Source organism: Callospermophilus lateralis, chromosome 2 (assembly GCF_048772815.1).
Source record: "Callospermophilus lateralis isolate mCalLat2 chromosome 2, mCalLat2.hap1, whole genome shotgun sequence".
In the NCBI taxonomy this organism is placed as follows: domain Eukaryota; kingdom Metazoa; phylum Chordata; class Mammalia; order Rodentia; family Sciuridae; genus Callospermophilus; species Callospermophilus lateralis.
In genome coordinates, this window is record NC_135306.1 from 154,724,772 (window position 1) to 154,747,716 (window position 22,945).

Here is a 22,945-nt window from a genome sequence, read left to right on the forward strand (position 1 = left end):
AGTGAGGTCTTTGGGTTTCCCTGAGTGTCAGAGACTGCAGTGAAGCCTTCTGAACAAAATACCCGATCCTCATTGTTGGTGCCCAGGTAGTGCAGAAGGACATCATGGGAGTCTAGGAATCCCTGGAGCTGAGCAGGTAAGGCTGTAGTGGAAGGTTTCTGAGTCCAGGCATTTTGTCTTTTTCTCAGTTCTCTCTGTGTTGCTGAGTCTCTCTCAAGGCTGACTTAACACTAAACTGTGCATTTTCAAGAGACCAGGGAACAGTGCTGTCAGGCATAATGAATCAATTATCTGTGTGTCTCAGGTCTATTCTCTGGAGCTCTACCTCTTTCTTATTAGTCCAGTATCATGGACACTCTGCTTCTGTGTCCTCCAATAGCTATGTGTGCTCTTGTCTCTCCCTCTTTGTCACTCTCATAGAGTCCAGGCCAGTGTCAAGAAGAGAATTAAGGAGAAGGTTCAGGTCACATCAAAGAAGAGACTTTCTGCTTAGTGACAGTAGCGATCCCTCATGATCATAGGAATTCCCTCATATCTCACACACATCTGGGACTCCTCCCTGGCCTCTCAGGTAGAGAGGTTCAGCAAGGCCTGCTCTGTCACAAAGCAGGGTGAAGAACACTGAGGCTTAGTCCCCTCCCTGCTCAAGAGACGCTCCACTGTCTGTCACATCATCCTTATGCCTTAAGTTGAGCCTCCGACTTGTCAGGTTCCCACAATTCTCAGTTCCTTTAAGACACTCATGTTCTTATTCATTTATTCTTTAATTTAGCCGTGTGGGTGTTTATTTCACCAACATTCCTGAGTACCAACTAGATTCTAGGCCCTTCTGAAGTTTGTGCTGGGGCTGCTCCAGTAAGGAAGGCATGGTCCCCACTCCTCAAGGACTGACACTGACTGGTTTTACAGTGCGGAGTAATCAGTGCACTGACAAAGCAGTGAGGAGACTGCGATGGGAAAGTGCAGGAGCCACGTCCTGCTGCCTCCCAGCACTGGAGGACAGCCTCATGGAAGAGAGGCTGCTTGCACTGGATTTACAAAAACAAGTAGGAGCTGAGCAACATCAATGCGTTGCTCACCAATCTCTTTGCTTCCTGGTCAGAGAGTCAAGGGCATCTTCCCCTTCAGGTTCCTGAGAATAAAGCCCCTTCTGCTTTTCCTCTAAGGAGCACAGAGACAATTCTTGTTACTTTAACAGCTAATATTTACAAGCAGTTCTAGGCTTTTACTGTGGCTCAGGAGTCACCCAGGACAAAGAGGAGGCAGGTTATACTCAGCACAAGCTTCTCTGCACCTCTCCTGTACCCACTGAGGCTTCAGCCTCAGTGCTCCTTGGATGCTGCCTGTGTTAAAGCCAGGGCACCCAGCACATGTGTAGCTGCTCTTTCACTTCTCAGCTAAGAGACAGGAAATGGCCTTAAACTCGTGGCAGAAGAGGGTAGCTAAGAAAGCAATCAGCTGTCTCACTGGGTGAAATATTAAGTACTGAATGATGAAATTTTTATAATTATGAGATTCCCCTGGAGGTCTCAATAGTAATGTCACTGCTTTTTTTAAGCTGATTCTGGATGAAGAACAAATCAGGGAGATACATAACGACCAGACAGTTCATATTTTATTGCTGATATTTTTAGAGTTTTGTGGCCGTATTTAATCATTATTGATTTAGGAAAAGGCACACAGAATGATCTATGGGTGCTCACTCCACAAAAACCGAGGCCTTCTTGATTATGTTTACATGTGTACACCCTCAACACAGAAAAACATTATTTCAGAGTTCCATCTGTCTTTTAAAACCAAAATGTAGACACAAACATACAGATTCATATTTTTCTGTTGGTGCTTGAGGGGTTAAAAAGTTGTTAAGTAGAACCCTAGTTATTTGGCACTTGATGTTTACATGGAGGGTGACAGAGACTGAGTTATTATAGCATCATGATGAGAGACACAACAACAATCTGAAACACGAAAGAGATTCATGTAGATAAAGAAAAAAGAAATCTGTGAAATCATACTAATTCATCCCTTATTATTACTGTTAATAACCATCATTTATAGAATTACTTATGTACCAAGACTTTACATGTAGTATTTCATTAATATTCATTATAAATCTGTGATTTGATCTTATTTATCTAAGATAAAGCCTTTGAGAGTTTAAGTAGATGGCCAACAATTCATTCCTAGAATATGAAATGGACACAGCTTGTGTTTATCTACTACATTGTGAAGTGTCCACCATGCTAACATGTAATTACCAAATATAATGAACTATGATCCTTTCTGTTGAAACAAACTACTAAGATATTGAAAGGGATTTTATAGTAGTGATAAATCAGAAATTGTGGATGAACAAAGTATAATAATATTAAGAGTTTCTAATATAATAGGCATTAACCTAACACAGTCAATGAATCTTTCCGAGGGGTGGGAGAGAGTCGACTCGAGTTTGGTGGATGAGAAGTATCAATTCAGATAAAGGAGGAAAATGAAAGATTGCATGAAGGGAATATACAAAATACAGTGGTCCAGTGGTAATCCCAGGAGTTTTAGAATGTCGAAAACAAAACATTTAACATATGGGAACATGTTAAATGTAAGACACAAATACACAAAGACCGTCTTCAAAACTTCATGTGCTTGTCCTAAAAATATGACTATTCATACAGGGAATTCATGAAGAATTTTGATCATTGGAGTAACATGAGGACTTCTGCATTTTAGGAAAAACCCTTTAACTTCAGGATTAAGAGTAGACTGGGGAGAGACCCAAAGCTAAGGCAGAAACACCTAATGACAAAGTCCAGATGAAAGAATTTGAGAGTGTGATCTAAAGCTGAGACTTCAGGGGTCAGGGAAAAGGAGAGGCTATAAGAGATGCAAAATAAATAAATAAATAAATGAGTCAATAGGAATTGGTGAAGGGGCAAAAGAGATGAAGGAAGAAATGAGTAGGGAGAATTTCCAACTTTCTGGATGAACTTGGGAAAGTAGATAGGGGTATAACTCACAAAAATATTGACGAGACTTAGAGAAAATTTGGGAAGAATAGGAAACTTTGTTCAGTCTTGGATATGTTTACTGCATAGTCTGTATTAAAGGAAACACAAAAATATCATTTGTGTCAGAAAGATATTAGAATTAAAAACATAAGTTTGGAAGAAATGGAAGTATTTAAATGTTAAAAGCATGTGAATGGGTGAACTTAATTCAGAGATAATGTATAATATTATGAAAGAAAGAAGAGATGGAACCCTGGAATCAATCTCTAATGAGGTGGAGAAGATGGTGGGTCTGGGGTCAGAGGAGGACCAACTGTAGAGTGCCACGTTGTGGAAACTAAAGGAGACTAGTTTCAAAAGTAAAAGATGGAGTTATTAACATCCAGAGAGTTAATGAGGAGAGTTCTTTCAAATGCACAGTTCTGAAATACAAATAATTGAATGGTAAATTGTAAGCATCTCTCCCAAAGGCAGCATGTGTTTATTCTTATCTCTGAGTAAAATTAGATTTATCCTAATTCAGACATGTGCAAGTCTCACCCATAAGGAGAGTATCTCCAGGAAAGGAGATTTTTTTTCCTTGTCTCTAACTGTATCCCCTTGTATTGCATCTCAAGGTGCTTCATTCTTCTGGTGCAGAGGGCAGCCAGAGCTGGATTATGTGGTAACCTATGAGGTGTGGAAAAATCATGACGTTGGTTCCTTTTCCCTCTCTAAGCCCTTTATGATGGCCCTTAGCAATTCCAGCTAGAGGCTACCCCAGCCTTCTTTCTTCCTGGTAGGTATTCCAGGTCTAGAGGCGAGTCAGCACTGGATAGCTTTTCCCTTGGGTGTCCTTTACTTCCTTGCTCTAGTGGGCAACGTTACCATTATCTTTATCATCTGGGCTGAGCAATTCTTGCATCAACCCATGTACCTCTTCTTGGCCATCTAGCTGCCATTGACCTTGTCCTGGCCTCCTGCTCTGCACCCAAAGCCCTTGCTGTGCTCCTGGTCCATGCTCATGAGATTGGGTACGTTGTCTGCCTGACCCAGATGTTCTTCATTCATGCTTTCTCCTCCATGGAGTCAGGTGTACTGGTGGCCATGGCTCTGAATCGCTACGTGGCTATTAGGATGGCAGTGCTGGTGCGTGGATTGATCCTCCTCATCCCCTTCCCCATCCTCCTTCAGAGCCTTATCTTCTGCCAGACCACAGTCATAGGCCATGCCTATTGTGAACATATGGCTGTGGTAAAATTTGCCTGTTCAGAAACCACAGTGAACAGAGCCTATGGGCTGGCAGTGGCACTTCTGGTTGGGCTGGATGTCCTGGCCATTGGTGTCTCCTATGCCCTCATCCTCCAGGCAGTGCTGAAGGTACCAGGGAGTGGGGCTCGACTCAAGGCCTTTAGCACATGTGGGGCTCATGTTTGTGTCATCTTGGTCTTCTATGTCCCTGGAATATTCTCCTTCCTCACTCACCGCTTTGGCCACCATGTACCCCATCATGTCCATGTTCTTCTGGCCACCCTGTACCTCCTTGTGCCACCTGCCCTCAATCCTCTCGTCTATGGGGTGAAGACTCGGCAGATGCGCCAGTGAGTGCTCAGGGTGTTCTATGTTAAAGGATTGATCTGAATCCATTCTAGTTACTTTCTTCAGAGGTTCCTGACACAGGCACAGCCAAGAACTCATGGCTGTATGGATTCTATAGATAGAGGCCATTCTACAATGAAGAGTCCTTCTAGTCCTACTAGCCCCATGCCAAGAACAGCCCACAGGCATTTGGCTCCACGTTCTTTGGGATGTATCTGGATAGCTGGATCATGAATAGTCCCTGCTCCTTGACACAGACACACATGTTATATTTTTTTTCTCCTGGTGCCCACAGTTGTCTACTCCTTTTTTCAGAGTGGTTTCAGAATAAGATAAATGACAGCTCTGATGATGACATCTTTCCTGCAACCCTGTCTGGAATGGGAATGGAAAGTCCCAAGTTTTGCTCAGTTTTAGAACATCTTCAAACCCTCTAAGTTTGACAGTGAGCTCCAAATCACTGGACTCCTGGGTAGCAGCAAGGTCTCTTCAAAGCAGCTGAGAAGGCCACTTTTTAAGAAAACACCCTTTATCCTAACACTGATGTCATTTTACTTAAAAGAAACATAATTGGTACAGGTAGCTTTGGGCAAGGGAACTTAGTGCCAGCTGATAATGTTACATGGGAGCTGGAAAGCCACTGGATGTTACTTTTTGTGTATTGAGTCATCAAATATACCAATAAATTTTAAAATAATGAAAGAGTACAGAATATATTCACTTGTCAACAAAGAATTTGAAAACCAATAACAACATGATGGCAATGAAAAGCCCTAAATACCTGGGGTGGGGGACACATCTCAGTAACCATATATCAAATAAGATACCACAGGGAAAGTTAGAAAGTATGGCTATGCATGGTGGTGGTATTCAGTGTGTTGTTTTCATATATATTCATGGGAAAACTACGTCAGATTCATTCCACTGTATTTCCTTTGCTTATTCCCCTTCCTTCCCTTCTATTCTCCATTGTCTGACCTACTACACTTCTATTCCTAGCCTTACCACCCCCACCCTTTATTGATGGTTAGCTTCCACCTATCAGAGAAAACATTTGACCTGTGGATTTGGGGGACTAGCTTACTTCACTTATCATAATAGCTTCCAGATCCATCCATTTATTGGCAATGTCATAAAATCATTCTTCTTTATGACTGCATAAACCTCTTTGGTGATAAAAGCATAGCAATGTATAACTGTTGCTCTGTAAGTTTGTTACACTATGTAGGAAATAATCTATCACTTGAAGGTATTCTGTGATAATGATGTATTCTGTAGACCCTCAAGCAACAAAAAAAAAAAATTCAAAAACAAAAAATTATAATAAACCAAAAGAGGAAATAAAACAGAGTTAAAAATAGTCAATCCAAAAGAAAGAATAAAAACAGGTGGTATGTAAAAATAACACCAGAGCTGGTAAGAGGGAAGGGCTATGGTGAAATAAAATAGACAAAATTACATCTGTTGATGTACATGTCCTTTCATATCTTCCTAGAGTGATCCATTAGCTGCTATTCTAACCCCTCATATGCCTCCCCAAAGCTTCTTCCAGAAAAATATGAGTAAAGTCAATTTAGATCATTCCACTCTGTCCTTCTGTGGTCCCAAGGAAGGTCTATGAATTTAAAAAAATAATTATATTAGACTTAAGTTTCATTGTTTCCTTACACTATTTCAGCTGCACTAGTATATCATGTATTTTCTCTCACTCCTGTTACATTACACATGTCCTTACATCAATCAGAAAATATGTCCCTGCTTTTTTTCTAACGCTTTTGTCTTACTTTGTCTGAGTGTCACATGTTCTCTGTTATTAGAGTCTTAGACACAATGAGATCATTCTCTTTGTTCTTTACTCCTTTGAACACAACTATTAAACCCCTTAGCTAATCTATCAGCCTTCTGTTACCAGCATTTCAATCCTCTGCTCCACCTCTAATCTCAAGACAATTTGCACATTTTCTCAGGGAATCAGGAAGAGCTATAGGAAAAAACTGAGTAGTGATGTGAAAAAAATCTCAGTTCACTTTTTCTGTCACCTCTCACTTTGCTCCTTTGGTGGTTGTTATCCCAAATGTTCATCCCTCCTGGGTAGAAAGATGTAAGATAAGGGAATGAACTTTCCAAGGCAGGAGTAGGATTGACTGTGAAAGGACACTTAGTGAAGAGGTGAAGGATCCAACTAAACACCTTTTGGAATTTTAATTTTATGAAGGTGTTTCCTTGACCTTCCAGCAATCTGCATCACTAATTTTGCCATGTTTTCCCTAAACATAGGCCAAATGTCACTTCTTTCAGATGAGCACATCTACATATGGTTCCATTTGCACAACTCCAGGTGGAGAAGCAGAATCTTATTATGAGAAATTCTCTCATTAAAGAAGTAAATTCACTCCTTTCTCAAATATCTACATGTGAGCACTGATGTCAGACTAATCCTGATCCTGCCTCCAGTAGCTCAGCTCTAGGCGAGCTCTGCTAGTTTTAGACATCAGATTGACATCCCTGCAGCATTTCTCCCTTCCGACCTCCATTCCCCCAGGTTGGACAATCTGATTCTCAAGTAGGGGTTTGGAGCTCTACCGCTCTCCCATGAACCTCATCACTCTTGAACCAAAGATCTTAGTGTAACTTATATCACCCTTGTTAATAGCAAATATCATCAGGTAAAATGACAAAAACTTATATACATTTTGAACCCTTATCATCCGGTGTAAAAATTGAAGAACAACTCTTCTTCACACTTAGGGTCTCCCTTTAGTCTCCTTTCTCGATAGACGCCTGAACTGTACTTTGCTTCTGGTTTGACCTACAGACTTCAAACACATGTGTCTTTCTGATCTCAGTACACGGGGGGTATACGATAATGAAGATACATTCCTTTGAAAACATTAGAGAACCAAATGTACAGAGGAAAATAATATAGTGGGTTCCTACTTCTAAGTTAGACTCTGGTGGAAAAACTCTTCATAAATTAGGTCATCTAGCACATTGAAAAATCAGGAAAAACTGCATAATAATAGAGGAGATATCATCCTTCTTTAAATGAGAATACTAACTCAGATTGAGATCTGTGAGTCAAAAGTCACACATCTTATAAATGGCCAAACTGATGTGCTCAGGGGTTTAATTAAATCAGTCTCATTCCAAGATAAGCAGAATTAGCAGGTGCAGTGGCACACATCTGTAATTCCAGTGACTCAGGAGACTGAGTCATGGCCAAGTTGAAGGCCAACCTCAGTAACTTAGTGAGACTCTAACTTAAAAAAAAACCTGCTCATGTAGCTAGTGGTAAATTGCTTCTGGCTTCTATCCCCAGTAGGAAAAAAAACATTGGGGTGAATAAAATAAGGCACTGTGGATAAGTAGAATCTAAACTGAGACTGGTAGAGTGGGCTCAGTTTATCAAATAAAGACATTAGTGTTAAGTTTTCTGTGTGGAAAAGGCTACTTTAATATATATATATATATATATATATATATATATATATATATATATATATATATATATCAGCAAGTAGGGAGCATAATCTAGAAAAGCACAAGTTAGGAGTTGGCAGAAGAACAAGTGAAGGGAAGAGTGCTTGAAAAGTATTGTGTTTTGATTGCGCTCTGTCTTGGGAGTTGCAAACAGATAATGGAGAGTAAAGATATTATTTTGATGAAAGACAACATCATAGGAATGATAAATTACTTTATAAGTCCTCCAAGAAAAGTTAGGTCAACCCAGATCATCTAAGTTGGAAAGCATTCTCAAAGGACTCATAAAATACTGTATATGAAGCCCTCAATTACTATCCCAAAAGGGGCCTGGTTACTAATGTAAATCAATACCAGGAAATATCAATCAATCACCACCAATCAATCAACCACAATCACTTTCAGAGCATGATTGGGATGAGAACTCTAAAGAGTTGAAAACATTTGTTCTCGTTTAGCCACCCACTAATTCAAATGCCTGCATTCTATAGAAAACTACACTGGCCCCAGGACAAGATATGAAGATTGACACAACAGGGCTTCAAGTAGGATGAGGAATACAATTTAAGGTATATCTAAGAAATGAAGGAAAGGATGGGAATGTAGATGGTACCTGAAATCTGACAGAGAAACCAGGTAAGACATAACTGGGTGGGGGGGACCATAATATTTCACTTAAAATAAGACACACTCCAGTCAAAATAGTAAATAATAAAAAATGTTAGAAAGGATTTGGGGAAAAATTTACATTCATACATTGTTGGTGGGACTACAAATTAGTACAACCACTCTGAAAAGTAGCACAATAGCCAAACTATGGATGCAACCTAGGTTTCCTTCAACAGATGAATGGATAAAGAAAAATGTGGCATATATACACAAGGGAATATTCCTCAGTCGTAATGAAAAAGAATGAAATTATGGCATTTGCCAGCAAATGGATGGAACTGGAGGATATAATGCGAAGTGAAATAAGCCAGTTGCGAAAGTCAAAGGTCAAATGTTTTCACTGTTTTGAAGAAGCTAATCTAAAATAAGGTGAGAGGGAGAGAGAAAAGAAAACAAAAGGAAAGAAATCTTTCATCAAAGTGGAAGAAATATCAGTAGAGTAGACAAAGGGGATTGAGGAGGAGGAGGAAAGAAATACAGGAAAAGGGAAGAAGAATGGAATGAATTTGACTGAACTTTCATGTGAACATACATGAGTTCACCACAGAGAATCCCAACAACAAGTATACCCATAAAACACTAATTTTTAAAAATACTATAAATAAACACCAGAAAGATCATTAGACTAGAGGGAGAGAAGCATGGAAGGGGGGAGCTGGAGTTGCCAGGGAATGAATTAGAGCAAATTATATTCCATGCTTTTGTGATTATATCAAAATGTACCCTAATGTTATCTATAACTAAAATGAATCAATTAAAAATAGATTAAAAAACATGTACCCATGCAAATATAAATCATCCTAGAATTTAATAAAATTTATTACAAATAAGTAAAAAACTACAGAAAATTTATACAGCAGAGAAGTGGCCTTTTCTCAGGGAGAAAAGAAGTAGTGTATAACACATGCCACTCACTCTACATAAGACCAAAGTTCTGGAATCAACCTCTGTAGCTCCACAAGAGACTCAGTGATGGCACAAAACCAGGTTCAGCCATATCAAGGAGAATAAAGAGATCTAACACATATGAGTTAAACAATTTAGGAAACTGAAAAGGGCATTTACAACCATTGAAATAACATTTGTTCTTTATTTGACAAACCATATCACAGTTTTTCTTGAAAGAGTTATTTTAAGTTTTTCTTGTTGTACTAATTCTTTAAAATCAGAATTTTGCAATTTGAACTAGCTGCATTTCAAGTAGATATTGACTACTGCATCGGACATCACAGGTCTAACGACATGGGAAACTTAAAAGGTTCTCTTTTTATTTTGCTTGATGTATGAGTTTAATCTTAGTGTTGGCCACTTGGCATCTATGACTCTTGGGTTTTATATGGAACCTGATTTCATCAGGTTCCATTTCTGGGCCAGCTCAAAACTATAATTTTCATTTTCTTTTTCAGTACTACTCATCAAGCTTCCTTTAGGAATTTCTTAGTGAATTGACCTTCCAGACATAAAAATGGGAACCTATCCATTGTCTCAGCTTTCGTCATCACAGAGGCCTCTACCAGAGACTAGGAGTTTTCTGCAACTAGCACTCTTACCCATTAACTCAAACTAGTTATTACTTCATCATGGTCCCTTCCTTAAATCAGTGAAGTAACTTATTTGTCATGATTAAAGTCACTTTTTAGAAAATAATGACAAATTTTCAGATATCTCCAAATGTGGCAATAGAATAGAATAGAATAGATGTGGCATCATTCTCTTACATAAAAATATTTGGTTCTTTCACATAAGAACTACAGGTAGATATTGTTGACAAATGGAAAGAAAAAAGTTAAAGTTCAAAAGGTAGAAGTAGAATTATAAAACAACTATAGCTTCAGCTATAAATCCAAATAAAAATCTATTTATCCTGTAAGTCAGACCATACAAACTTACCTCTGTCCAGATTTTGATAACCTTCATAGATATACACATCTCTAATTAATTCTTTCCCATTAAGTTTTTTCTCCTTGGTCAATGAGCCAAAGATAGACTTGACTCCATAACTGGCAATGGGAAAGATAATGTGTCCCAACCAGGAAAGCAGGAGACAGCACCAAGAGATGAGGCAGAATGAGACAGGAGGGTGATATGAAGGCAGCTAGGATTACTGGTCCTATCTCATCTGGTGCCTCCAGGGCAAACTTCTGTGGGGAGTTTAAATTGTATTTGGGAATATGAACTCATTGAGAATTTCCTGGTCTCCAACTGCCATAGGCAACAATGAAGGTGTAGGTGTAATTCAAAAGCCCTCACCCTGCAAATCTCAGTTTTTCTAAATGGGTAATTGTATCATTCCTAGACCAAAAAGGGACAGTAAAATACCATGTACCTGAATGACCCCTTTCTGTTCCCAATATCTAGTCAAGTTAAGGGATCAATAAGGGCAAGCCTGGATCAGAAAGTCCAGATACATATTATCTTTAAGGAAATGGACTTCTCTTATGCACATTAGGAACTAAGACAAGTCAGTATTATCTGTAGGAAGACACTTTTGTGCATGCACACCAGGTACTTCTCAGGATGCTAGTCAGACCAGCAAACTAAACCAGTTAACACTGATGATGCCACTGCTTCTGCAGCCTAACATATAAAATCGCTCTTTGAATGGGGATGGGCATGGGACTCAGGGCACTGTAGGAAAGATACAGGTCACTCATCCAGCTGGCCACCACTGGACAAAACACCATGAGGGAGGGGTGGCACTGCCTGGAAAAGCACCATAAGGACTGAGGTGCTGTCAGCTGTCACCACTGAACTCTCCTTAGAGCAGGCTCTGGTCTCTTGTAAGTTTTCCCAAACAAATCATATGTCCCCCATGCTGTCTTTGGCCATGTTTTTTTTAGGCCTGTCTGCGACCTATCTTACTGACCTGGTACAACTAGTCTCTGGACAAGACAGTAGTGTACAGTTCATGTCAAAAACTTTGCCCCCATAGAAGAACAGGTAAGAAGCTGATTTGGAGAAACTGGCAGAAACTGAATCTGAAACTCCAGACCCTCTATAGACCTACCAGAAGAATTTCTTCTTCATACTTATATTGGACTCCTGAGTCCCTACATGCCTCATTATTGCCCTCTTCATAGTTTTCCTGGTTCTGAACTAGACTAAACAGCTCAACACTATACTATAACCACCACTTATGACCATTTGGTGCACCATTTGGCTCAACCCCTTGGGGGCTCCAGAGGATATTTTCACTCCCCTCTGACCCTCCCTGTCCCAGATGCCTACAGTGGCAAAGCCATTTTAGCCATCTGAACCTTGGACCATAAGGCCATTCCTCAGGGATGGGAAAAGAAAACACAGAAGACAAATTTAATATGGGATAACAGTGAAGAGAGACAGAAAGTTGAGGAAAATCCAGACAACATGGAGCATTCAAGGTAAAGAATATATGCATCTGGAAACAAGCATTCCTAGACATAGGACAGAGAGACCTCTGTTTCAGACATTAGGTGTACTCCTAGGAAAAATACATTTAAATAAGAATTTAGCATTTAACCTACAATGGCATGACAATAAGCCAATCTTCAGTTGAAAATATTATAAAATTGAAAATATGCTTAATACACCTAACCTACCAAACACCATAACTTAGCAACAGTACACTGTAGAGTATCAGATGTTTACCTTATAATCAGGTCCCTGACTGGGAGTTGTGGCTCACTGCTGTTACCCAGCATCAAAAAAGACAATCATACCAACATCACTAGCCCAGAAAAGATCAAAATTCAAAATTTGAAATGTGGTTTCTACTGTAACACTATTATAATGTCAAAAAATCAAAAGTCAAGCCATCCTAAGTCAGGAACTATCTTTTTTCTTTTTCTTCTTTTTTTAAGAGCGAGAAAGAGAGAAATTTTTAATATTTATTTCTCAGTTTTCGGTGGACACAACATCTTTATTTTATTTTTATGTGGTGCTGAGGATCAAACCCAGTGCCACGCACATACCAGGCGAGCGCATTACCACTTGAGCCACATCCCCAGCCCCTTCTTCTATTTTTAATGTCAATACACTTTTAATTAATTTTGTTTTTGATTGACACGCTACATTTATATGCATTTTTGAGATACCAGGTGATTTTTCAATTCATATCTATATATGTATATATTGGGTAATAATCAGCTCAGGTAGATTAGCAAATACAGCACCTTAAACTTTTATCATCTCTTTGTGGTAAGTACATCCCAAATTTTCTTCTAACTATTTTGATATATATATATTTATATATATCATCATTCTGCTGTGCCACAGAGCACCAGAACTTATTCCTTCTATCTAACTTAACATGGATTGTACCTGTTCTCCCCACTTCCCTGGCCACTTCTCTCCCCAGCCTCTGGTAACCCTACCCTATAGCCATTGTGTCAAAACTAGACATGTTGGAGACATATTACTTCCCTTATTACTACCCACAGTGTAGTGTCTTGATTGAAAATTGAAAAGAGCAGATGAATATTCATTATTAATTATAGAGCATGACTAGAGTATGAAAATCTGACTCACTTGCTGGGATGAGTCCAGGATTTCTTTGCATATGTGCAGTAGTAATGGGGAAATGCCTTAAAAAGCTGCAGGGTTTTGCAAAAGGAGCACAGGAGCTGGAGAGCATGATGAGGCACAGCCCTCTCTCTTTCCTACTTCCCAAGGCCTAATTTTCAGGACTGGGATAGCAGTCAGGTTTCAGATGAGGGGGCACAACTGGGCAAAAAAAGACCTGTCCTTTTGTGCTTGTCTGTCTCCTGAAGGACACCTTGAGGTGGATGACAACCTCACCTCGCTGGTCCAAGCTAGAACTGCCCATAAATAATGCCAAGGAGTAGAGATGGTTCTGTTATACTCTACCCTTTGAACACTGCCACCTCCTCCTGGACAAAAGGAATGGACCCAGGGAGGGTCCCATGACTGCCTGGTTTATGCATTATCAGTGTTCCTGTACAGAAGCCCTCACTCAAGAATGATAATAAATCAAAGGAAAGGGAAATTACAACAAAAAGGTGAAAAGCAGACAAGATCGATGACACCAGGGGACAATATCACTCCTTTCTATTGAGAATGCTTCAGTGGAAATGGACAATAATAGCTTAGCAGCTTTTTTTAGACAAAGTGTCAGGTCATGGCTGATTCTGAGAGAGACTACAGGAGCAATTCTACCCCAAGAAGGAAACTGAACTAAAATGAGGCTTGAACAAGATTGTCTAGAGAAAATATGTGTTGCAGAATTTGTGGATTCTTATTGTGTTATTTTACAGCTAAACTGAGAGTGTCAATTCTCTTTATTCTTTGGGAAGAGGTTACAAAGTAATCAAGCACCAGTATACTAAGTGGACAGGAATCAGAAAGATGATTTACCAAGAAAACTGCTTGGGGGTGTGGTGAAAACAGATTTCTGTTTTATGATTACTGTGTCAGAGCCTGTCTTGGTCCCTGAACTATGTCAAAAGACAATGTGGAAAGAACTGGGGATGGGTTGGGAGGAACTGGCAATGGAAGCCAGGTAGCCTCAAAAGGATATGAGCATGGGGTGGTATTGTAGTCTCCTATCACTGATAGCCGTCCTGTGGCATTTCAGAAGGGATGCTTGTGAGAAACTATGGAATACCCAGACTGAATTGGATATAGACAGAGTTTTTCCAATTGACAATTTTATGGGAAACCCAATAGTTTTGGATTCCTACATTATAATTCTCACATAAACAAAAGAATTTCCCAAGCAAATAAACTGTGGAGGCTGGGTTGTAGCTCAGTGTAGAGCGCTTACCTAGCATCTGTGAGGCTCTGGGTGCAATCCCCAGCACCATATTGAAATCAATAAGTAAAATAAAGGTATCATGTCCATATACAACTAAAAAATAAATTAAAAAAAAGAAAATAAAGTATAATTAAAACAATTATAGGGACAGAGGAAGAATCGAGTGACATGGATACCATCTATCCAAGTTAAATGGGGCATTTGGCAGTAAGCTGACTCATAATCAAAGGACAGTAGGGGAAGCCATATGTCTAGGGAAATGTTAATAAAAACAATAACAACTCAAAGTGTGTGTAATCTGAAATGTATAATTTTAAGGAACTATTCAAAAATTTCACAATTAGTTTATTCATTCTTCAAAACAACAATAAGATCAGTGTCACCATTTTCAAGGTAAAGAAACCCATGGTTCATGAGCTTAACCCAAATTCATGAAATCTGAGTACACAAATTTAGAGAAATTGGCTGATATGCGAATCAAATTCTAACGATCCAGACTATCCTAGTGCTAGTCTTCACTATATAAAAGTTAATTTAGTGCTGGCTATAGAAATAAGGCTCTGTGTTAGGTACTTGTAAGAACAATAATAGCACCAGGCTCAGGGGCACATGCCTGTAATCCCAGCAACTTGGGAGGCTTGGAAAGGAGGATTTCAAGTTCTAGTCCAGCCTAAGTAACGTAACAAGACACTGCCTCACAATAAAGACTAAACAGGGTTTGAGGAGAGATGGAACTAATTAGTAAAGTGCTACTGGGTTCTATTCCTAGTACCAAAAATAAACTAATTAATTAATAATAAATAGAAAGGAATGGGGATGTAGGTCAGTAGTAAAGTACCCCTGTTTCAATCCTCAGTAGTAGAAAAAATAAAGATAAGGGGGAAAAAATTAATGGCATAAGACATGATTGTTGTTTACAAGTAGTTACAAAGGAATGAAGGAAAGATATGTACTGTTAAAATGCCCATTTTGTTGCACACATTTTAATCTTGATTTCCCTACATACAGAAAAATAAAAGTAATCATGTAGAATTAGAAAGATAAATAAAATACTGTCTCAGCTTAAAAGAAGCTTAGGACATTGTCTGAGAAATATAGCTACTTGAGAGACAAAGTAATGACAGCTGAGAGGACCCAGGAAGAATCGCTTCTGTAGGAGGTGGCCTGTGAATTAAGCCTCGTAGGAAAGATGGGGTTTGGCAAATGAAGATATGAGTAAAAGAATGTTGATATCCAAAGTGTCAGATGGTTAAAGAGAGACAGCAACATGGGCATAAAGAGCACTCAGGAAATAATGAGCAGTTCATTTTGGCTATAGTGGCAGAGAAAGCAAAGAAAGTTCAGGGTAAGTCAAAAAGTATGAACATGAAAAATCTGAAATTGAAACTTCTGTAATGTATGAAAATTGTTGAAAGATTTCAAATATAAAATAACTAATATTAATAAATATTAATATAATTTATTCAGCAAAGATAAGTATACAAAAGAAGTAGGATAACCCAATTGGAAAAGTTGACAAATTATGCTTGGAAAAATCATGGGCCTGAAATCTTATTTTTTATCTCCCATGAAACAGGCTACCACTGTAAAATATGCATTGGAGATACTGCACTAATATGTGGAATGATTAAGAAGGAGATCACAAAATAGTGGAACACACTTTTCTATGAAAAAGAAACCCTACCGCTGTCTTTTCCTAGATGCACGGAAAACTGTGAGCAGCTTTGCCAGCCACAGCTCAGGATGGAGGCTGAGTTACACAGAGCAAGGGAGGGCATAGATATGGCTGCATATTTGTTCCAAGGATGGGCAAGTCGGGACGGGATAGGGATGGTGCCTGAAATTGGATTGGAAGATCTAAGTTCCTTATAGTCAGGTAAGATGAGATAAAGTGAAGATTACACAAAAATAATGAAGAAAAAACTATATATAACACTGCAAACAATACCACTCCCAAAAATTACATTGTCAGCTTTCTTGAAAAAAAAAGAAAATGAAAAAAAAATTTAGAAGAGAGAAGGAAGGAAGAAAGGAAAGAAAAGAAGGAAGAAAATATGTTATACTGCACTCAGAGAGGTGACTGATACACACTGAACATCTTAACTGGGTCTAGGAGGATCTGAGGAATCCATGAATGGCACAGTTGTCAGAATGGCCAAAGAAGAACATTGGGTATGTTCAGGACAAAGCCCTCAACCCCAAGAACCTAAGTTCCAGGATTGACATCTGTACTTCAGTCCAAAAATCCTTCCATGGCCCAAAAGCCAGGCAGGACTCTGCCAGGCTGAATCAGAGAAGGCAAAGGAATCTGTCTTTTACACATCAGAAGAAGACATGTCTTTTGAGGAACATCTTTTAAAGCTTGTATCTTTAGTGGTCAAACACTCCCATCTAATTCAGCTCCATTCAGCTAAGATTTGGCAAGACCCTCAGTTGTGGATTAGATCAGAGAAAAATTCCAGGTCACCACAAAAATCTAGAAAAGGACTGGTTTCCTTTGAAGCAACAGAAGACAAAGATGCCCAATAACCGTTTTAATTTTTTTTCATTGTTTTGTAAGATATTGGGGGAAATCAGAATCAGAACTCACTCCAGAATTGAAAATGTTACTTTTCTTTGCAACATAAAGGTAGTTCCTTATTGTCTTACTTTTTATTAACTACTTCAAAGAAGGCTCTTACAATCTTCTCAGCAGTTTCTGGATTCCCTGTTTGATTTCCTTGGTCCTTACACCATAAACAATGGGGTTCAGCGCTGGGGGAATGAGGTGGTGCAGGATGTTGAGAAGGATGGGGACATCAGGGGGAATTCTCTCCCTGGCCAGGTTAGTGATGACCAGAACCAGCAGCACTGTGCTGAAGAAGAGGATGAGGATGAAGTGGGACCCACATGTGCTCAGGGCCTTGGCCACAGCACCCTCAGCCTTGATCCTTAGCACAACTTTCAAGATAAAGGAGTAGGAGAGAACAATAAGGATGAGGTCAGAACCCAGCAGCGTCCAGCCTGCCACAAACTGATAGAGTCGGTTGAAGATGATGTCATCACAAGATAGTTTGGACACAGACAGGTTAGTACAGATGCAGTTCTTGATGATGTTTCCTGTACAGTATCTTAGTCTAGCAGAAAGGATGGGAACTGGAAGAGAAAAGAGGGCATTTCTGGCTATAACAAAGACAGCAGCCCTGACCACAAACTGGCCAGTGATGATGGAAGGGTACCGCAGTGGATGGCAGATGGCCACATAGCGGTCATAGGCCATCACCATGAAAGTGCAGGACTCCATCGTCAGGAAACTGTTCATGATGAACATCTGGAGGAAGCAGGCAGAGAAGCTGATGGGTCTGAGGTCAAACCAGAAGATGGCCAGGACCTTGGGGATGACAGTGAGGCAGAGCACAATGTCCAGCAGGGAGAGGAGGCTGAGCAGGTAGTACATGGGCTCATGCAGGGAGGCCTCCAGCCAGATGGTGATGAGGAGGGTGGTGTTGGCCCCCATGGCTAGGAGGAAGAGGAGGCTGAGGGGCAGAGACAGCCAGTGCTGCCAACTCTGGTAGTTAGGGAAGCAGATGAGGAGGAATTCAGAGATCAGTGCAGTGGAGTTGTTGCTGGATGATGCCATAGAAAGTATCCCAATCAAACTGGAAATATAAACTACCTTACAATGAAGGGCTGAAGTATATGATCACAGAAAGTATGTATCCTAGATGTGGTGGACTTCGGGTTTCCACTGGAACCCAAACCTGTTTCAATGAAATTTTAAAATAATCACCAACACCATCATCATTATCATTATCATCAACATCACCAACAACAACAACATCACATCGTTAACATTATTAACATTATCATTGTCATTAACAACAACAATTATCTGAGCATGTGTCGTGTGCTGGGCACTATGTTGAATGCTTTTACATTCATCATTTCATTTCATTCTTTTAAAAAATACTGAAGAGTAATTAGTATTGTCCTAGATATTTTACCAATAACAAAAGGGAGACTTTAGAGGACAGAGTGGTTAGATTATACAGAGCCAGTAAGTAGAAATGCCAGGACTATGAGCCACAGAGTCCAACAGAAGGATCCCTGTTTACAACCACTAATCTACTCCGCCTCCAAAAGCATATTTACCTAATGGAACACTTTGACCCTTTCTTCTTTTATCCCTCTCTTGCTTCCTTTCTTCTGTGTTTAGAAGACAAGGCTATATGGAGAGCTTCAGGAATAATAAGGGTTTGGTTTAGCCAATTCCATGTAGACCCCAGGAATGCCCAGCCCTCTACTCCTCAGACCTGGACAGGGCCTGACTTGAGGATTCTTTATTTTCATTCTTCAGGAAGCACTGGAGTGTAGAGGCTGCCAAGAGCAATAATTTCTTCCCTCTCCAAAGAGGATTTCATTTGAAAGCCATGGTATCAGCCCTTCACTTACTAAATTATTTGCTGTTGTTTTTCTTTGTAAAGTCTTAAAAAGACTTTCTTTGTTTTGGTTCCTCTAGAGAGGACTATGATTATCTCACCCTAGTGACAGAGACTGGGGACACCAGGAAGAAGATGAAAACTTGTGGGTGCTTCTTTAAATGAAAGGCAGGATCTTTGAAGAGCTTTTCAAAAGCAGAACACACCTTGAATCTTAGAAGACAGGAGAAATATTTTGTTATCCTGGAAAGAAAACTGAGAGAGGTCCAGAGGTAAAGAAGCTATTGGTGTGTTTTCCAGAGGCCTCAGGAATGATAAGGGTTTGGGTCTAACAGTACCCTTCCACATCTGGAGGTCTGAGTGGCCTGCCTACCTTGGCCCATATGGGTCTCTTGATTTATACTGCTCTTATCAGGCTATGAGCTAATCTGTCACAGGAATATTGTGCAGGGATAAGCTGCTCTTAAGTTGCCTTGAGTGCGACAGAAGTACTCCTGGTCTCTGTGGAGGCTGCTCCATTCTCCATCTGGATGACTCTTCAGAAGGACCCTCTGAATTGTCCTGTCTCCAAATTTCATCAAGCTCCTGCCTGCTCCTTAGATCGAGTTCCCTTTCCTTATGTCAAAGGCCATTTCTTTATTTATTATGGACAGTAAGATATGAATTGATGGTGACACATGGCTGTAATCCCAGTGGCTTGGGAGGCTGAGACAGGAGTCTCAGCAACTTAGAGTGAGGCTCTAAGCAACTTAGCATGACCCTGTCTTAAGATAAAACATTTTAAAAGGCCTGGGGATGTAGCTGTAGTTCAGTGATTAAGCACCCATGTCTTCAATCCCTGGTACAAAAATGAATTGAAATGGCATTCCATAATCAAAGTCAGAAGAATTACATGTGGGTGATGACAGAAAAGAATCACTCAGGATTCATTATTTAACCATGCCCAAACATGTACTTTCCACTTGTTATCGATCAAGGTAATGTGAAACACACTGAAGAAAGATGAATAAAACAGGGCCTTCAATCTTATGTCACAGTGTTAGGGATTAGTTTCTATTTTTGAGCTTGTGTGACTGAAAAAAAAAAAACTTTACTGAGAAATTAGAGATGAGAATGGGGGAGAGAAGAGGATTTTAAAATAGATTTAAAGTTTTAGCCCTGAGATATTGGCAAAATATCCAAGTAAAGTTTTCCAGATATCATTCAAAATATGATATGTCTAGGAAACTCAGACTGCAAGTGAAAATGTGCTTTTTGCTTTTTTGAAGGGGAAAACATAAGGTAAAGAAGCTATTGGTGTGTTTTCAAAAATGAGAAAGATCTAAGCATGTCTTTAAAGTTTAGACTAAGCATTTCCAAGTGGTATTGGTAGTTGTTAATTCAGAAGGAAAAGGAAATATTTGATGGAATAAAGGTTCAGAAAAGATAGCAGAGGGTTGTTTCAATACCATCAGTGAGAGCTCTTGAATAAAACAATGACAGGGACAGAGTTTCTGGCTTCCCACCACTCCTCTTTTCACAAAAGAAACTGTCAAGTCTGGAAGCCAAGAGTGAGTACTTATCCAAATGGTAAAACCTGTGGCTTTGTGTTGGGTAGTTTGGTGATGGGGAAACAAACAAACAAAAACAGAATGAAAACCATGAGACTGGCTCTCCCACAGAAAAAATAAATCCATGTTGGACCCCCAGCTATAGTAGTATTTTAAGTTGCAAATGAAAGCAATTGTCCAGTTACCTGGCATAGAAATGACTTTTCCTCTGAGGTAGGAGGAAATTGACTGTGTTCATGGACATTTTTGGAGATAAGAGGGAAAGTTCTTTCTTTTTTTCATAAAATACAGTTACTTTCTGATATCTTAGCCATCTCTCTGCCCAAAAATGTGTTTTATCTTAGAAATCTTCCAAAGATTTTGCTTTCCATACTATGTACAGGAACACATATTTGTAAATCATAGTTATCTGACACAGCAGGAATTCCCAACATAGGTATCCAATAGAAGGCTCTGCCAGGAGATTAGATTACCATCAGGCCATTCCTTATCCCCAGGGCAAACCCTCTCCTTTCTTTTCACTATCTATTTTCTTTGGAATTAATTTCACATCTTAGTGAAGAATTCCTATTAAAGATAGAGTATCTCAAAGATTCTAAGGAGATCAAAACTCTCTCACAAGACACCTCTATGAGAACCAGAACTAGATACCTTCAAGAAAGTATAGAAATAGTTGATGTTCACCAAAGGTTGAATAGAAAGGGTGAGTTTTAGAAAAAAAAAAAAACCTAAGCAATTCATTTCCTTGTAAGTAAAATTGTCAATGCTTCCTTTTTCCCCGGCTGCAATTGTCCTAGCATATGGGATCCACATTCTGAACATTTATCTGCTAGGATTCCAGTTGTCTCTTTGAGGGATATCATCTGTTTTTCCTCTGACTAAATAAAGAGCAAGTGTTCAGCTACCTAGAAGGATAATGGCTATCACAGACAAGAAAGCAAGAAAGAGCCAAGAAGTCCCAGCAGGATGAGAGAGAGGTGCCACAGTCATATAATCCATGTGGCTGGAATTACTGATCCTGCACACCTGTCCCATTGGATAAGTCTCCTCTAGGAGAGATGAGGTTTGTTTAAGAAAGTATCTGACTTCCTGAATAGAAGATAAAGATAATAAATCTGATCCAAGGACTTGCACTTTGAAAATCTCAAGCTTCCAAACACAGATTGTACTATAAATACTGGGGCGGGCGGGTGGAGCCTTCTACCTATCATAGGGCTTTATGACAAACCAGAATTCAGGGCTTAAAACTGGAATAAGGACAATTCTGTATTGGTTTTCCACTCCACTTACATTTATGATTAGGAAAATGACTCTCAGCATGAATCTGAGAGGTAACATGCATAGGAAACATACCACCACTGGAAAGGCTTTTCCTTTCCAATAATCTCAGATATGACTCCAAAGAGTGTCTTGGTCAATTTGAACAAGTGAGAAAATCAGAGCACTTTTCAAACTCAATCCCTAGGCTAGACCCACCCAAAATGTTCCTGAAATCTACTTCTGCTTTGATGGTATCAGGAGCATCCAAGTATAGAATATGGATTAAGTAAAAATTGCTATCTTCTGAGAGCTTACTTAATTAATAGAGAAAAGTGGCTGTAACCATTTAGAGTACAGTTGTGAGTGTCATAATAATGATTATAGAACAAAGGGAAAGAGACAAATTACAAGTGAATGAATGAGTGGAATATGGTATGGGAGGAATAGACAAACTCTAGATAGGGAAGAGGGGTGGGAGAGGATTAGTAAGGATGGTGGAATGTGATGGAGATCATTATTCAAAGTACATGTATGAAGACATGAATTGGTGTGAATATACTTTATATTTATACAACCAGAGATATGAAAAATTGTGCTCTATATGTGTAATATGAATTGTAATGCATTCCACTGTCATATTAAAAAATAAAATAAACTCACTGGCATCCAGTTTTTTCCCATTTATGAAATAGAACAAATGATAGTTCATCATAGGTGTTACTGTGAGAAGGGAAAAATGCTATAATTTCCTAAACTCCTGTTAGGTCAGGGAACATAGAAATCTAATAGAAACAAAGAAAGGTGCAGAAAAGAGGATCCTGAAGACTCTCCTTTTAGGCAATGGTAAGAACAGAAAGACCTGTGTTGGAGGATGATAGTGATGGGGCATTAGGAGCTGGTTCTTTAGGAGAAGGAGACAGAGAGTAGAATACCAGGGAACAATGTTTAAGGTAAACAGTGGCAGCTTTGTGAAGATCCTTAGTTGTCCTTCTGAGAGTAGGCATCGTCATGTACACTCTAGGGAGTGAATATTTGGAAAAGGGAAGTTGATATGCTACTGATATGGTTCAGTCCTTTTGTGCTGCTATAACAAAATACCTCTGACTGAGTTATTTATAAATAACAGAAATTTATTTCTCACAGTTCTAGAAACTGGAAAGTCTAAGATCAAACCAGTAGATTCAGGGTCTGGTGAGGACACATTTCCTAGTTCACAAGTGACATTTTCCCACTGTG

The 22,945-nt window shown here is 39.4% G+C and overlaps 1 protein-coding gene and 1 pseudogene across 1 annotated transcript; one reads left to right on the top strand and one right to left on the bottom strand.

The window, feature by feature from the left end:
* The first annotated feature begins 3,711 nt into the window (after positions 1–3,711).
* LOC143391437 (olfactory receptor 52L1-like) lies at positions 3,712–4,622 on the top strand (annotated as a pseudogene).
* Positions 4,623–17,158: 12,536 nt separating this feature from the next.
* Positions 17,159–18,100, bottom strand: LOC143391438 (olfactory receptor 56A4). The gene has a single exon (XM_076844138.1). The coding sequence runs from the start codon at positions 18,098–18,100 to the stop codon at positions 17,159–17,161; it is 942 nt and encodes a 313-aa protein (XP_076700253.1).
* Positions 18,101–22,945: the final 4,845 nt, after the last annotated feature.